The following is a 19,284-nucleotide window of genomic DNA, read 5'->3' as shown; positions in this document are numbered from 1 at the left end:
TCAGGTGATGTGAAGTAATGTACAACATCACCTCCAGATTAAAATCGCTGTTTCATTCTGTTGTGTGTGTCTTAGCCTCAGTAACTTCATCTAATCTTTCACCTGATTAATAAGTTGATGAGAGCTAAAGAGCAGGTAGAAAACACCTGACATGCTGAATGTTTTAGTAGACTGACAGTTTCTTTGCAATGAGAATAAGCAATGGGTCACAAAAATCTAGGCTACTCTAAAAGTTAGTTATCAAAACATGATTAATATTCATCATGGAAATTTTTGACTTATTCAGAAGAGGGACGGAAAGTGTACTTGGAGAGAGAATTTGTCAGTGATTTATAACAGGAATAGCTAACGTAGCTAACAAATTGGGCTATCAGATATTTCTAAACTGAAAATATTCCATTACTATACACTGACAGATATTTTCACTTGTTCAAGCTAAATGCTGTGGTTGATCGTCACTGTACACCTAATATACAGCGTACATGTTTCATCAGCTCCACTGGTAATATATTTAGGCAGCCAAAAGACAACAGCATTATAACAGATATACAGACTTTTTGTGTTGCTTCTTTTGTTTACTGCCCAGTCTGCATGCCCTTGATATCTATATATAACAAAAGGTAGCAATAAACTATGTGACTCAGGGAAGTTTGGAAGAGTAGTGAGTTGACATTGGTTTTGTGGGTACAGCAACAGACATACTGTGGCTTTCACATCCAGAAGATGGCCAGGCCTACAGTTGACAGTACATGTACATGTATGTGTGTATATTTATCTGGATCAGTCGTCTCCTTCTCTTTCTGTATGTCTATGTCATGTACACCTATACAGAATGAAAATAGCCGTAGCTTAAACATATATCACACAGCATACAAACTGAAACCTGTCTGGCAAATCCATGTAATGGTACAAAGTGTCTAAAATTTCCATATCCTGTATGAACAGTGACTGAGGTGAAATCTACATAATTAAAAATGTAAACACACATTTACATCCTTAGGACTTTCTAACTGTCTGATCATTATTTAGTGCTGTCAATAACTAATTCCAGATGTTTTGGATCAATTTCGAGTTTTAAAAATCGCTTACTACTAATTCAACTGATAAAACAATACAGTATTGAACATTAATATGGAATTCTAATATTTACCTTTCTGGGTCATGATTTATAGAGTGCTAACCTCAAGATCTTGAACAAATCTCTTTCTCAGTTCTACAGAAGATCTTCCACATTAAAACTTGATTACTTGATGTCCTCTGGGAGAAACTGAAACTCTTTCATCACACATCATATAGATTTACTGTGTTCTACATGCAGTACATATCATTTAGTAAATTTCCCACATCGAGTTTAACCTTTGAAGGCAGGCTTAGGGTCTAACGCGAAATGACACCTAATAAAGTTTGCTATATGTATCTGTTGGGGTGGTTTAGATATATATTTATAATGTATGTATACAAAAGTAGGCCACGAATGAAAGGTAAACATATTGAATGAGTCAGGGGAGTAGTCATGCATGGGTGACAGCAAGTAATGGGTGAAATCACCCTGTTATATTGTACAGGTGTCTACAGGCTTAAACAGGCAGGAAATATCCATACAAAAATGATACTGTGTTGCAATAATAAGAAAAATTGTCTTGAATGTCTTTATACAGAAATAATGACAAGAATAATTCAAAACTTCAAGAGGTGAAATATTTAGTTGCTGGAGCGACTTGATTGCCCTTGACACTTAACCCAAACGGGACTACATGCTCACCTGAATTGAACAAGTAATAATAATAATACTATCCCTACTATCAACAACAATAATACTATCAATTATAACAGCCCTCTCCACCAACATAAAGTTCACAAAGCACCTATATAAGCAACATTACATATACATGTGCATGCTGGTGAGAGATCAGTATGCACCTGCCACCCCTAATGTCAAAATTTCAACATCTGGTACAATTACACTTGCGACTTTTGGAGCCATTGCAACATTACATGAGTCATTCCTAGAAGTTTTCAAATTTTACTTGATACATGTAGGGTTTACCACACATCTGAGCCAGAGAAAATAACATCTTGTCAGGTACCTCATAATATCTTCACATGTAAGCCAGCAGCTTCCATGATGTTAATACTACTGATCACACTAATGTTCAATTATCACTACAGTCAGGGATGAGACAGACACTGGCATGAAAAAGAGGAAACAATACATCACACTCATTATTTTGTCATTTTTAGCATTTCTGAATTATATTCTGAACATTTTTCTGATGTTTTTTTTTACAGAAATAAGAGGAATTCCTCCAAAAAGAGGGCAAATCTCATGCCTGTATGGTATAATACCTTTATTTTTTACATGGTAACAAAATAGTTCTACTGTACTGGTTACATGTTAAAACTAAAACTGCATGCAGTCATACAGCTTCCAAGCGGTCTGTACACACAGCTTTCAGCATCCACTTTGTAAAACATTCCACTTTCTCCACCACAGACTGTTCAAATCTATTAGTTCTGTGCTCTTCTGAAAAGATCCCAGGTTGGTCTAATACGTGCAAAAAATATAACGTAATCCATATTAGACAATACACTTTCAGGATGAGTGACTTAACGCCCTGATCATGAATCTGGTCATATTTTTTCCATGCAAGATGTATGACACAAATTGCCATCAAAAATCGAAAATTTGGGATTTCCCCCCACATTTGTAAATCACATGACAGAAAACTAATACAGCTGTAAAGTTCAAAATTGCTGAGTGGAAGGGACTATATATGTACTGTATGTATGCTGAAAGTCTGTGAGCTGTCTAAATAAATACAGGGTATACAAGGCTTCAAAATTTGACAAATGGCCGATTTACTATATTTTGGCACATTTATAGGAGTATGTAATATAATGCATATACACTCTATTCGTGTCCAGGATGAATGTAGAAATACTGTAAGTATCCCACCAAATGTAGTTTGATGTCCTGATCACGAATTCCGTCTTAATTTTTTCCTGTGATATATATTTTTGTCGTAAATCGCGATCGAAACGGGGAAAAAGCGTAATTTCCCCCATTTTTACAGATCATGTGACAAAAACTGTTACAGCTCTAAACCTGAATTCGCTGTACATACAGGGTTATACATGTACTGTATGTGTGGTAAAAATTGTTGACCTGTGTCAAAAAACACAGGACATGCACGCTTTTGGATAATGTCCAAAGGCAGATTTATCAGATTTGGCACATTTACATATATATGCTATATAGTGTGATACAATGTATGGATGGCTACGGAGAATATGTATCATGTATATGTATGTCTTAATTTTCTGGTTTGTACTGCACCTGAGATTGGGTCACCCAGTGCCATTGCAACCCAATGTTGTGCACGTATTTCTGAAAGTCAGCTTTGTTTTGCGCAACCTTGTCTTCTTTACAATACACTAACCAGGCCCCAGTGATTGTCAGATCTCTACATGTGCCCTGGTCCAGGTGTTCGGTTCCTGACAACGGCCGAGCTATTAGTAAAGCAGTCAGTCTGTGCATGGCAGGTCGTGGATTCATACATGGAAGTATAAACTTGCTGTTACAAGGGCCATGCTTTTTGCATTCTTTCTTACAAATAAGCATCCTAAGTCTGAGATCGCTGATTCTCATTGGGTATAGCGCAGCATCATCAAGCTCACCAATCTATTCACGGGAATGCGAATGACCACCCAACTGCCTCAGTGATAAACGCTGAAAGTTTCAAAGCCATGTATCTGGTTATGTATTTATTTTCGACCAACAACTTATCCTCTCATATGAAATATATAAGCGTAAAGAAACTGTGTATGTAAATTTGAAGTGAAAATTGCGACTGCCTCCTGGACTTACATACATAACAGAGTAGATAGTAAAAAAAACGCTGGCCAAATTTTCCCCGACTTGACCGTATTACAGAAGGATTTAAATGTTAACCGTCTCCGGGCTGTGTGGTATGACGCAGATGTGTCTCGGGCAGTTGAACAGTGAAGATGGTCGACATTGGGAAATTGACATTAGGCAGGTCGCACCGGGCTTGTATTGCTCGCGCCACTCAGTCATAGCTTACCACATTTGTCACGTGATTAAAATTTTCTGAATTTAAATATTTTAAGTGCAGTGCTTGGCATGGTTTGATGTTCTGATCAAACTCTGGTCTTTTGACTTTTTTCTAATGCATAGTTTTGTCTCGAATTGCCATTGAAGTCTGAAAAAGTGCAAATCCCCCCCATAATTGGAGGTCAAGTGACACAAAACAACCATAGCTTTAAAGCTGAAAATGGCTGAGTGCAAAGGGCTATATGTGAACTGTATGTATGCGGACATTCGTTAAAGTGTCTTAATAAATGCGGGTGTTGCAGTGCTTGAAAATTTATCCAAAGGCCGATTTACTACATTTGGCACTCTGACCTCCCCATGTTATATAATGCCATGTAAATGCATTTATGTCTAGGATGAACGTGCAAATATTGTAAGTATCTTAAGCCTGGTCTTATTTCTTTCCTACGACCTGTAGTTTTGCCACACATTGCTATCAAATTACGAGAAGAGTGCAATTTCCACCATATTAGCAGTCATGTCACAAAAAATTGTTACAGCTGTGAAGCTGAAAATCACTGAGCGCAAAGCCCTATACATGCTATACTCTATATGTACATGTATGTATGCTGAAAATTGTTGAGCTGTACTAAAAACAGGGGACATGCACACCTTCAAATATTAGCCAAAGGTCTATTTACTCTGTTTGACGCAACTACATACATGATATACAGTGTACTTACAATGTGTGAATCCCTATGAAGAATGTAGGTTTTCTGATATGGTTATGTATCTACACGTACATTCATTAAGGTAATCCCAAGTGACACTGCACATGCTGGCAATATCGGTTTGAACCCCGGCTTTGATGTTTTTTGGCCATAACCTGAAAACTATACCAAGTACAAAAATAATTCTTACAGATTTGTAATACAGATGTCAAGCAGTACTAGACAGTGTGTTTATTTAAGCCTCTTGAGCAGTTTTTAGACTTGACCTACTTTTAAGCTAATTTCATTGGTCAGATACAGCACTTACTTGCATACCAAACAAAAAGTTTTTGTACAATATAGGTATGGTGATTGACCTAAAACTTGCAAGCAACATTTCACCCACAGATCATCAGCCGATTTACGGAAAAAGATGGTTTAAGTTTATCAACAAAATTCAAAACGGCTGCTATATCACGTGACTGGCCAAACAGCACAAAACGTCACAAGCTGCTTTATATGTTGTCTATTAAAAATGCCAAAGGTGTTTTTTCTACCTTTACCGGTTTTGGAGATACTGCAATTTTACGAGCTGACTATGAATAAAAATAACAAGTTTTAAAACGCATTTTAATAGCAAAACTATGTCGTAGCTGTGCAATCCTATCAGTCAGAAGTGAAGACCTGTGGTTGATCTCTCTACTGACCAATTTTCATCTTCATAACTATTACGGTGTCCTGTCATGTGACCTGTCATTTGAAAAATGACACAGAAATATTCTATAACTGCAATTTAAAGAAAAACTATACATCTTAGGAAAAAACTGAAACCAAGATTGTATCCAGCAGGCCTAACTACATCAAATTCTTATCTTGTTTTTTCAAAATTTATCTACAGGTCATCGTGTGACTAAAATGACCAATAGAGAGCTTCCACATTTCTCAACTGATTTGCGTAACATTTTCAATCCTGATACCCCCAGTATTCTTGTACATGCATATCAATTTTTTAGATTTCCTTACTGCTCCAATATGGCTGAAAAGTGAGTCACAGGTGTGTAAAGTTTTGGTAATGAACATGTGTAGAAATTTTAGAGCTGTGACATGCAGTTTTCTCGCAAAACAAAAGAAAACAGTTGTCAGAGAAGAAAAATACTCTAAGAAAGAACAAGAGCCTAATAAAGTTGTTCATTAGTACACATTCAACAGGCTTTCATCATCTCATTTTATATTTTTTCAATGGTATTTTAGGCAGTAGTCGAAAATATTTCACCTATATGACAGCAGTAAATTTCATGGGCGGATAAAAGCTGTGCGTCCAGAGTAAGCCTATGGTCTGTGGACAGTTATTTCCCAAATGGTAAGAAAAAGAATTTCCCCTATAGAGCGAGTTATTGGTTAAAGGAAAGTGATCAATATCCAACAAACTTCATGTGAAACCTGAGACTGCATCTAAGCCAGCCCTTAAAACTTTTTGAGTTGGCACTTTAACTGTCTGAGTTAGCACTGTAACTGTACGAGGCAGCACTTTAACAAAAAAAGCCAGCCAAATTGAACACAATAACTGCCCATTGCGTTACTTTACAGTCAAGTAACAATAAGCTTAGACCTCATGGTCTAAGTGGAAAAGCATTTGTAACAGCTCTTTAAACCTGTTTTAACACATCCTGCTAACAATATTTTTGAACTGCAGAAAAACTGGGAACAAAGAGTTGTTTGTAATGATTTGTCCATGTTCCTATAATATATGTACACAACATTACTCAATTATTTAACAAGGTCTGTTATATGACAAACATACACAATGTTACCAGGAACACCATGCTCACACTACCATTGACCACACGGTGCCTGTTGTCACTAAATACTGAAACAAACTGCAAAGCAGACAAACAACACAGACAAGGTCTTCATCATGACCTTGTTTTGGAAGCAATCATACATTCATCTTGAGAAACAACTAAAGGACTGCATCACCGCCCTGTGTAGTTTGCCACACTGATATAAATTCAATGTGCTTCCATTTCTGGTTAGGCTTTTCACATGGGAATTCTGTGCCATTCCTTTTATACACCAATACTGTGAAATGTTTAAGGCTCTGAAATGAAGTATGTGTCATATAAAAGACAATCAAACACTGTCCAGGAAATTATTTACTTTTTACCTGAGTCATGGTGGGTATCAATGATGTCACATCTACAGTGTAAGTTTCATTTTGATGAATGTATTTCTAACTATATTTACATATGCATTTCGAACATAGAATCAAAATTTGTGTGTGTTAAGTAGTGAAATTCTTATGTGACATTACTGGTCAAAGAATAGTTTGAAAAGGCCACGACAAAATAAAATGTTTCATGTGTTCTAAATTTAATTGAACAATTTTCCTGGACAGTATTTAATGGTCTTTCATCTGACATCTTACCATTTTCTTAGAGACTATACTGGAGAGTTTCTTCATTGTGACTTGTGTCTATATGGTCATAATACGCATGTAGTTAATTTAAGTTTTGCATGCTTTAGACTTAAATGTAAGTATTTGGGGAAGAATTATGTTCAAACTGGTCTTTTTTCTAACTTTTCTGCGATCCGCATGGCAATAATGCAATTCCATCAGAACAACCTTAAAATATTCAACCTTAGGGCTGAGCGTTCTGCGAACTGTCACTCAAGAACATGCATATATGTATGATCAATCTTGATCAATATTGCTGCAAAAAAAAAAAACTACCGAATGTCCCACAAACTGGTAAGCTGCGGTTAATCTTTCTGTGATCTCACAATGGTTTAAACCGAGAATGGCAGGAAATGTAAGAATCCATTTCAATTTCAAGAACTTTGCCAAATGGACTTCTACATCCACATGTCCTAAATCACCTTTAATTTCAGTGCACTGATGATTAATTAAAGGTGAACTGTCACAAATAACGTTACTGGGTGATGATTAAGTTAAACCTGAAAAGGCAGTAAAGCATGATCTTTTTGGCAAAACTTAGAGCCTTGAGGCCTAGAACTACTGTAAAGTACTTATTATTCGCTGAAATTTATTTTTGCGGATTGACTCCAAAAATATGTTTGCGAGAATTAATTTTCATGTATTTACTCAAGGGAATACCGAAAAAAAATCTAAAAACTGTTTAATTTTCCTTGCTATAATATGGCCAAAATTACTGAAGAACATCAAACAGGGGTTATCAAGTGTGGCTTTAATCCTCCTTTGTTTCCTGTGGTGTCGCTAATCTTTGTAATCTGAATCAGAGATTAAAACAAGGGGGTTAGATTATCACTATGAACGAAGATTACTTTCGCACCTATTGCAGTATTCAAAGAGGTGTCACTTGTTTTCGCACCTTTGTTGAGTACTTTTAATCAACTGGCAAAGTGATCTGACACTTTCTGAGCACTTTTCAAGGCAAAGCATATGCATTCACCATTATCGCCACAAGTCATTCGTTTTTTATCAAGCGATACAATTAGTTTTGGATTGTTTTCAGTTTTAATCATCCTCTGTAGCCGATCAGAAACTACTAACATTGCCGTAGCTTTCAAACAGCCATTCCATTGTTAAACACAGTTCACAATTTGTTAGAAGCTCACTCATTCGTCCACATGAGAGACACAGCCAATGGGACAGCGTGTATCAAAGTAACATTCGTTGGAAGCGGGACTTTAACCCATTATAGTACCCACCAAGCCCTATCACCCAAGTTTGTATATATTTAAAGCCTAATTTTCTCTCCTTGCTGTTTAAATTAAGCTCTCCTGCCGGGCTTTCTTATCACATCTCCTGTCAGCCTGCTTTCACTTCATTAATACTACCACCTGTAGTATATGATTCAATATTGGAATTTTTTTTTTTGCTGGTCAATAATATACCGAAAAAATTCCATGGAAAAAGTTCCATGCAAAAGTACTTCACAGTGCATGTGCACATAACATATATATAAATGTGCTTAGGGGAGCAACAAGTAGATTAGAGTACTACTGAATGCATCTACACAACAGTTTACTGCAGAAGTTGGCAAAATAACTAGTACAGCAATCCACAAACTTTCAACTTATCATTGTGATACCTTATAGCTGGGATAAACCCAACCAATGCATACAGGATTTTACATGTAGCGACAAGGTGGTAATGAGTAACCAGGAAATAATAATGTACTCCTGGAGTGACACAGATGTACCAGTCATCCAGAGTATTAGCTTGATATTATGTAGATCTCCTTATATGTACATGTATACACAATCTATGTATCTAGGGCTAGGCTAGGCTCCCACTGGTTTTTGTTAATGGCAATGGAATCTCCCAATCAAAACCTGCATGTACGGTAAATGACCTAAAATTTCTCTCCAAAAAATACCCTTTTACATGCAAATCAATGTCATCAAAATATTATGTTTGTGTTGAAACTTACATTTTTCCACTAGGATATCATTCTAGCATCCGAACAAACTTCAAAATACACAAAACCAACAGAACTTTGTGATGGGCAAAACTTTACTGTATTCAGATAACAACAAAGTTCCACGGTGTGCATGCAGAAAATGTTAAGTGTGTAATATGTGCAAGAAAAGTTATTTTCAGTGGTAACCTGCCACAAAAAGCCCCCAAATCCTCCTGTGGTTGAGGATGATATTTGACATTCCCAAGACAACAGACACCTCCCCATTCCTATGTTGTCAAATATTGAAATCTGCAGTAAATTCACTTTACACTACATTATATACTTCACATTTACTGTATTACAGCTTTCACATAGACATAGATTTGCAAAACAGACAATTTCAAAAACAGCGATTTCTGGTACTGTATATTACATTGCACACCTGACAATTTCAAAATGTATATGTTCACATGAACAAATTGGTGTATCTGAAATTCTACTTTTGATAGAACAGGTCCTGATGCAGTGGAACAGTATTCCTAAAGAAAGAATCATAAATTAACAAACACTCACCTGGAGAAATTCCCAAATTGCCTGGAGAGTCTGGTTTCTCAGGAGGAGTGCCAGGAGATGAGGTGCTCCGTGGAATGAGAGGTTTGACATGGGCAATCGGGGGTTTCTTTGGGACAGGTGGTCGAGGTCCAGAACGTGTGCCTAAGATCCCATCGGTTCTTAACATGGAAGAGCAAACAGTATATCATATTATAAACTGGAAAGTCAAAATACAACCACTATTAAAGTTAGCCTGCTTGAGGATCAATGACATTTGCAACATCACATGTACACATGTGTACTATACTTACACTCAAAACTGGTTTCCTAACCCTCAAAACTGGTTTCCTAACCTTCAGTGTCAGATGCGTGATCAGAAGTTGAAAGGGGATGTTCTCACACTTTACATATACTGTTATTATTTATGTGATTGGTGTGTGTGATATACACAAAACGTTTTTCACAAATTTGACAATTGTTTATGGCTTTGAGAAATCAGAGAAAAACCCTGCACATGGCAGCACGATGACCAGGTCCATGTGACTTACCCACCTTCCACCTTAGTAACACCACAAATCAACCAGCCGGAGCTGGATTTGAACCTGTGACCTCAGTAGTCTATGGAATTTCCAATAAAAAGTCACAATTGTCCTCAGCCAACGAGAGACTTTAGCCATCATACATGTAAGTTAACTTAGCATAATAACATAGCTTAGCAACTGGTCAATCACCAAGCACATGTCTTCAATACTGATTTTTGTTATTATCTTCACAATTTGTTTTTGGTTTTTCCAAAGTACCGGTATATATATAAAAGTATAAGTTATTGGCATGTGTAGCTCTGTATGGATTCTTGATGCTGCCCGAAGTGATATGTCCAATGAGTCTGTGTTGAAAATGAGAAACCTGACAGGATAATGACCTACAGGAAATTGAATTTTGAAGGTTGCAAATATTCTTGATGTACACGTTATGAAGTTCATGCATAAGATCAGATTAACTAGTTGCATAAATTATAATATACAAGGAAGATTCACCTATAATTTCATTTACTTGACACTATAAAAACTCACCAATATATTTTCCTCTACAAATATATAACATATGATATAATGTACATTTATAAACAGTCTTCTTGAATGCCATTCTGTGGATTTTTTTTCTCAATTACCTTGAGGGGACAGGAGTCTTTGTGCTGGACTGAGGGCATGTCCGTTGCTGTGCTGCAGAACTTTGGTAATTCCCTGTAAACAGAGTCAGAATTTCAAGGTTAATGTTCTTTCTTGTTATTTAACCAGAAGTACATGTACAACAGCTTTTGTCTAGTCTCTCATCATAAGGGTTAAAAGAGAACATATTATACCACAAAAGTTAAAATTCTTGTCACCACAATGATGACAATGGCATGTGCTGAAAAGTAAAGGTCACAAGACAATGGATATTAGGAAAATGTTTAATATAATCTTGGTGGAAAATAATTTTTCCCCTGAGAACAGAAAAAGGGAGAAATAGGGTTTGTAGGAAGAGACTGCTGCATCTTGCCAGACCTGTAGAGGACAAACCTTTTCTGAGTTCATGTCGTTTGACTAGACAAAGGTCAACATGAAAGTTACTTTTCAGCCACTTACTGTCACTTAAGCCCCTTGAACAGTGAGAGCTGGTAAATCTACCAATGCTGGAATTGAACCCGCTTCTGACATGTTTAAGCCACTGAAAGAGTGTCTTAACCATCTGGATACAACTTGTTCATAGAAAGCATGTGAAACTAGACAGAAAGGAAAATGCCTACATGTACATGTATATGAGGCAGCAGGGTATCAGCTTCTCACTACAGAACCCTTTAATTCCCAACCTCCACCCCTTCGAGGAAAGGGCAACATTCACTGCAATCTATGCACCTTTTACATTTAATTTAGATTTAAGACAAAACTACATAAGCTAGGTTGGCTTACATCAGGGCTTCATAGAAAGTATAATTTTATCAGTTTACACAGAATAATGCCCCCAGAATATACTTACATATACACCTTGCAAACATGTGAAAAGATTGAAGCATTACATCAGCCAGTGATCATTCAGTGCTTTAGTTAAACAGTAGTATCATGAATTGTCCTCACTTGCCTCAAAGAGGGAAACAAAAGAAGTATTAAAATTCTTACATGCCATAATATATGGAAACGGTAAAATATTCCAGAAGCAATCCTTCACAGAATAACCATCCATACTGATCATCATAGCCAATATAAAGGCCTTCAGCTGTCCTACGTTCTATCAAACTTGACATATGACAACAAACACAAAAGACCAGAGACATGCTAAAAATCCACATATGATATTCTGACCCAATACATAAAAAAGAGGTACAATATGGCTGCACTTTGTCGCAGCATTCTATTTACAGTGCACCATGTTCATCATTCATGGTCTGCAATATATTCCAGAACTTGCAGTGTATGTTGTGTATGTATTTAAAACTAATAATATTTTAGAATGGATTTCATTCTTTAAGTTTTGTACACTTAATTACTTGGGGTGAGTAAAACACATCCAGAAAGCATGTATCTAAAACTTCCTTCCTGTTCATCCATTTCCTCAATTAATAGATTTACATTACATAATAATGTCTTCCACAATTCATGTTATCTTGTAATATGAACATCATGCCAATCTCAGATGCTTGAAAACAGACTTGGCAGTTGCATAAAGTGCACAGAGAACATTTTGCAAGAATATTTTGTTTACAAAATTAATGGAGAGTTGGGAAGAAGTGCCTTTCTTTGCCAACTCTCAATTAATTTTGTAAATAAAATATTTACATTAGTGGACAGACTACAATATTTATCTCTCATTGAGATATATGAATCATACTTATCTACACTGAATACAAGGGACATCATAAATGCATGTTGACAGTTTTTCGGTTCCTTTGAATTAACCACATTCCATCCTTTACTGCCATTTTTCGCCATAGATTTCATTTAAATTTAGTTGACAGTTGTTTGGCACCATACTTAAGAACTTTTCCCTTATTTGGCTGCTGTCAGCTTTATGGTTTGATGAAACCAAAGCTCCTGAGGAAATCAAATCTCCTATGGTAAACCACCTACCTTTGGCAAGTTACTGAAAAAGCTTCCCATATGTCATGTGCCAACTTGCAAACAATACAGGCTGAACAGAAGACAAGTTGTCTTAGCGACCATAATATTACGCCCATCCCCTGCCAAAGCTCGCATGTGCACTATGGTTTAGTCATGCATTCACTGGATAGCACAGGTTAACCTTCATGTTTCAGTTTCTTTATTACTCTTTGGACGTCATGTCTGGGCACTGAGATGATTACATAATTCCAGAAATAAAAAGCTGTACCCTTCTATGCAGTAACATGGGAATTCCATCTTTTCACGAGTGCTGTTCTCAATATGTCAATCCTATACCCTACAAAAACTTGCCTCCATTAAACCTGAATTAATTTTGACTTCATATCACCTACTTATGAATAATAAAGACTATAACATCACAATTAACACAAGTGTATGAGGCACAGCGACAGCAAGCTAAAATTTGCTGATAGTTATTTCGATCTGAGTCTGCTGCACTTCGTGTTGTCTTGAAAAAGAAAACTCAAGAGCATTTGGATTGAAACCAATGTACTCCATTAATAGAGGCGACTGAGAACATGTGTGAGATGTTTAACATTAATTTGGGTTTTGATAATAAACAAAAGCAACTATTTAAGCAACTATTTAAGCAACTACTTTGGGGAAAAATGTGTTTTTGGAAAATGTTTTTCGAAAATAGTGTTTTGCAAAGTTCTGATAATCTAATGTTGAATTGGATGTGTCATCTATGCGTAACTGCTACATTAAGGCTAACATTATTCCTGTTATTAATATTTATGATATGAATTCAGAATTACTTTAAAAACCAGCTTTGACACTTTGAGGACAACACTGGTAACAGGGCCAAGTTTCAGGTTAGTGAATGTGAGGCAGTTAAGGTTGAAGCTGAGCTGGGAACAAGGCCAACAGTCAGCAAAGGTCAGTAAAAATGAGGTAAAATATAGTTTACTAATACAACAAGAGAACTAATACTTTAAATATAGAAAGTAATTGATTGATGTGCTAGTCTTCTCATAATCACGTTTTTATTAACAAACAAGATAATTAATGTGTGACAATTTGTTGCAAAAATATTCTGCGACATTTTATTGTTCCCTTCCAAGAAAACTGTTCCCAAAATATAGTGCCATTTGTCACCTATAATGCATTTCACAAACTGGTTTATGCAAGTCTACGTTTGACCATCAGAAAACTATGCACGAAACTGAAGTATAGGAAAGGTAAGTTGGTCAGGTAACACAAAGAGGTATTTTTTGAACTAAAGTTTTTTATTGTACAAGTGTCAATTTATGTACGAAATAACTAAATATGGGAATGTTATAAAAGTTAACAATGCTTCTTACTAAGGTTTTTCTTGCAAAGCTAATGTCTCACCATCAATGATCATGCCAATTTGAACAGAAATGATCGCGATTGCAACCTGATTTCATACCTTTACTGACTGAGCCAGTGACAAACATGTATACTATAGTATTTACCAATGTATTATGGTAAACATGTCAATTTCTAAAATCAGTTCTACAACACACAATATATAATGTTTCATAATACAGACAATTACTTTTACTCAGATCAATTTTACACCTCCTGAACATACCTTAGAATTGGTAGCAAGGCTACCAAAGAGTTCACCTGCATTAGACACATGGATACAAAACTTCAGCTCAATGCATAAATAACTGAAATTGTGAATTTGGTAATTACGGTAAGTAATATGCTCCCAAAGCTTCAGCGATGGAACACCCTCACCCCCTTGCGTCATTGTGCTTTATATGCACATAAAACTTCAGGTCAATACATACAATACTTTTTAAGATACATTTTTTAAGTCAGGAATTCAATAATATACAGTATTTAATATGCACTGCCACACATCCAATTAACGATGGAATATCCCCATCATGCTATTGTGCTCTACATGTACATGTGAGCAAACCCTAAGCTCGATACATACTTCTTAAGGTACTACCCCCCAACATTCTGTTTAACACTGATTCCAATACATAATACACAAAGTCAGGAATTCAGACTTTAATTCCCAGAACTTAATACATGTATGTACACACAGAATTAACGATGGATTATCCCCGCCCCCTCCCCCCGCAAACTAACCACTTGTTATTCTGCTCTACATTTGTGCAAACCCTGAGTTCAATACATGCAATAGTTTTTGAGAAATCAACCCTAACACTGTGTTTAACATTGATTATCATATACAATACACTAAGTCAGGAATTCTGTAATTCTCGGTAATTAATACATGTATGTACACACAGAATCAATGATGGAATATCTCCCCATCCTAGTGTTATTCTGCTCTACATGCTGAGCTCTATACACGCAGCACTTTTTGAGAAACCACCCCTAACACTTTCTTTAACATTGATTTCTACACACAATACACTAAGTCAGGAATTCAGAAATTTACAGTACTTAATTTGCACACATCCAATCAACGATGGAATATCCCCATCGTGCAACTGTGCTCTACATGTCAGCAAACCCTGCCCTCAATACATGCAGTCCTTTTTAAGATGCCACCCGTAACATTATTGTTAAACCTTACTTTCTCTATTACTGGACGCCGACTTTCAGGGTACGACATAAGCTACACCTGCACACTATACAGGCAAGCTACAATATGTGGAATGCAATGAAACATTTTACAAAATAGTGATGCATTTATTTATCTATTGATGAGAGTGGCCTTTTGTGCCATTTTTAAGAAAATTGAGGGGTTCCTGAGTTGTGCTGCTCTAGCATGCTAACCTCTATGAAAGAAGTGATACACGTAATTGTTAACACTTGTAACAAAAATAACAGAGCAGAAGAACAGTTAATTTACAGTAGAGACATTCACTTGCACAGAACCATACACCTAAAGAGTTGGCGGCTTCCCTCAATTCTTTACACTTACGTTAAGTTTTATTTACGCCTAAAATAACTAGATACACGCCTACACTGCATCAGCCATACTAGTGTTGCTCTTGTATTTACTCAGTCGCTGTATCCGATACTGACCGAGTCTACACCGTACATGGACTTAACAACACTCTCTCGACAAGTTCGTACAAAGTGAACATCATAAAAACAAGGATATTTAACAATTCAAGATTTGTCAGTGAAAAAATAATTGTACCTATAGTTTCATATTTGAATATATAAACAGGCCAAAAGGGCACGGAGCGTCTTATATACGGTTAGGCGTTACGCTTACTAAACCAACAATGACAACAACAACGTCTCATAAACCGGAACTTTTACCTTCAATGTCCATAGTTCACCGTAACTGACGCCTTTCTCGTACCAGAACAACCTTTCGTGAAATTGTCTCAGGTCAAGCTCAGATGTGCTGACAGCTTTATCATTCTTAGACACCGTAAACTTTGTTTTAGAAATCTCTACTTCTACTTCTGGCTTAGGTCGGCCATTAGCCGATTAGGCCATTCGACACTCAGTTGGAACTGGAGTTCTGACAGGGAAGTCACCTCTGCTGTACTGACTGTCATTTAAAGTTTCGTCGTGACGTCATTTGGAACTGCTCAGCCAATCAGCGGCATAACTGTACCCAATGGCGCGAAAATTAAAGCTGAGAGAAAAACTAATGCTAATTATACTAACGAAGAGACATTCCGATATCCATAACATAACACAGACAAGGAAAATTGTATATTTTGTATGGTGTGAAATGTTAGCCTAACGGAACGCAGTAGGCATATGCATGCAGAGGTTGCAGAGGCAGAGGTTTTTTTTCATTCTTTCGACGTTTCCGGAAGTTGGCACCGTCAAGCGACAACTCCATGTGTGTAGGTTCAGTTGGCCCGAATGTCACTTGACCTACGCATGAATCCTGGCAATCATTTAAACGAAATATATAGTTCGTTGTTAAAAAGTTTCGGAGGCGGTGGGGGAGAGCGGGGTGAGGATGGGGGTGGCGGTGGGTGTGGGGTGGGTTTGCTGGCGGATACTTTATTTCTCTGTCTCTTTTTCTTTTATTCATTTGTGTATATAGGCCTACTGGACAAAGGGCTATGACAATGTATAGACTTATATTTATTTATTCGATTGGTGTTTTACGCCGTACTCAAGAATATTTCACTTATACGACGGCGGCGAGCATTATGGTGGGTGGAAACTGGGCGGAGCACTGGGGAAACCCACGACCATCCACAGGTTGCTGACAAACCTTCCCACGTACGACAGGAGAGTATAATAAAAGAACAAATCAATAAATGAACTATTTAGAAACTAGAGGTGGTTCATGAAGAATTTCCAAATATAGGATGAAGTATAAATATACAGAGATATTTTTCATCTGTTTTGTTTCAATATTCTTGAGTCGTGCAATAAACAGTGAGTCACCACTGATAGTTGTAAGGGAACTAACATGTGAAGGTCAAATCACGTTTGTTCAGAGAATGTGCGTGTGAGTTGCCTGAAATCAACTGCTGTTAGAGACTGACTTGACCAAAATAAAATTTGACAACCTGTACACCATCTTTGATTAAGGTAAACAGATTCAAGTCTAAATTATTACGTATATAGGCCTATACACAGGAATGTAGTGGAAATAGATAACTATTTTAGGTTTGAGAGTATTCATGAATTTTATTTCGGTTTGTGTGATATTTTTTGTAACTGTGGCGCTTGATGGGCATATTGCTCCAGCATAAGGAAAACAAAGTACCGGTGTATAAAGTTCATAGGATATATGACAAGAAGCATACAAGGCAATGAAAAAAAGCTTTATGAATGCCAAGGAGTTGTGTCCCTTCAACTGGCGTTAACTATGTCATTGGGCATTGCAAACATATAGCTTACTGTTTAATAGACCTCCTGTTTTAGCCTTTAGCCAGCGGATATTCCTTTTGAAAATATATATAACACCAAGGTTACATAGATACAACCCAATTGCCACCGGTGTCTACGTAGTAAATAAATTGTCAGTGTATTACAAGCTACCAGGAAACATGATCTGCATGCTTCTTTATTCTCGGCCTCGTCGACAATGAATATCATGCAACTAATCGAGGAATTATGATATAAAGAGTTACCACATGAAAAATTGTTTCAGAAGGGCAATAAACATTAAAGCACTGCATTAGTTGTGCGTACGTACGTGGCTTAAGTTCTGTTCGATGGATGCAATCCAAAATAAGATGCATAAGGTTATTCAGCAATCCACCCTTTCGGGAGCATGGCCTCTAAAATTATATATTTGTCACAATGCTTGACAGACAACAAAAACACTTATATGAATTAACAGTTCCAAAGATTCAGTAACATTCTGATGTTTGGTAAATCTAAAACATTTAATTTCAAATGGCAATTTTGTCTCCAGAAATCGATCATGGTGAATGTCATACCACACACTTATTGATATCTTCATCACTCTCCTAAAATAATTGATGGCTTCGCTCCATGGCTATATATGACTTGGAGCGACTTCTTCGAATGGTCATCATCGAAATTACAAAGAACTCATATTCAAAGACACACTTTTCATTTTGTATAATTTACCATAGTCGCCTGCAAGGTTTGAATTATTCTGTAATGTGTACGTCAATGAAATAAGAAACAGTCGTGACCAAATGCATTTTCATCTTATAACGATACTCAAAACTATCATAAAAATGCCTAGAAGCATATTTAAATTGATATTAATTTGCCATTACACTTCCGAAAGACATTCGTGGTATAGCATCGTATAATTAAATTTCTCATCAAATTAATATATAAAGTAAAAATTGAGTTAGTCATTATATTGTGTATAATTCAATACAAATTAGATGGCAGAGGAATTAGAGAGATGTGGTCGACATGTCTGTCCACCACAATCTTTAATGATGCAATAATCACCAGTCCCTAAGGCAATATTTGCTCAAGTTTCAAACGCCCACACACAGGCAGATCTGGGTAAATATCATTTAAAGACATTAAAGCCTCATACTCATACAAGTGGTGTCTTTTGCAGGAGGGCTTAGGAATAATTGTCAGATGTTTACGTCAACCATTTAAATAAACTTGAATATAAAATGGGATCACCCTGACGAAATGGGAATGCGAGTGTTTCATGTCGATGCATACATAAACTTTAAATAAAAATAAAAGGTTTTATTTAAATGAATAGGGTATACAAATATAGATAAATTCATACGCAAAAATGGAACCGTGGAATTATCTGAGTTGTCTTGGGAGCATCATTCAGTTTATAAATACAAAACGTTTAAATTGTTTAAAATCCTTTCGATGCTTTCTCATTAGGTTTGTGTACAGATCAGTATGTATAATGTATAATCCAATACAATGTAAGGTAACGAAGTATTCAAGGTAAGAAATTTATGTGGGATGAGCAAACTCTATCGGTTTTCTTAACTTTTATTTTCTGGATAATTACATAAATCTAAAATACATGAAAATATTGAAAACAAAAATGCAGATCTCGTCTTTACTTGGGGTTACCT

The 19,284-nt window shown here is 36.4% G+C and overlaps 1 protein-coding gene across 1 annotated transcript in view; it reads right to left on the bottom strand.

Annotated features, from left to right (window-relative positions):
* Window positions 1–16,264, bottom strand: part of LOC135470013 (FYVE, RhoGEF and PH domain-containing protein 5-like) — a 40,302-nt gene extending 24,038 nt beyond the window's left edge. The window contains exons 1-3 of the mRNA XM_064748700.1: window positions 16,085–16,264; window positions 10,873–10,945; window positions 9,723–9,880 (exon numbers count right to left, since the gene is read on the bottom strand). Coding sequence (XP_064604770.1) covers window positions 9,723–9,880; window positions 10,873–10,945; window positions 16,085–16,097 — 244 coding nt within the window. The 5' untranslated portion in view covers window positions 16,098–16,264. The remainder of the gene's footprint in view (window positions 1–9,722; window positions 9,881–10,872; window positions 10,946–16,084) is intronic.
* Between the last annotated feature and the right edge of the window lie 3,020 nt (window positions 16,265–19,284).

This window comes from Liolophura sinensis, chromosome 7, assembly GCF_032854445.1.
Source record: "Liolophura sinensis isolate JHLJ2023 chromosome 7, CUHK_Ljap_v2, whole genome shotgun sequence".
Classification (NCBI taxonomy): domain Eukaryota; kingdom Metazoa; phylum Mollusca; class Polyplacophora; order Chitonida; family Chitonidae; genus Liolophura; species Liolophura sinensis.
The sequence above is the reverse complement of the archived record's forward strand: the minus strand, read 5'-3'. Positions and strand labels throughout refer to the sequence as shown.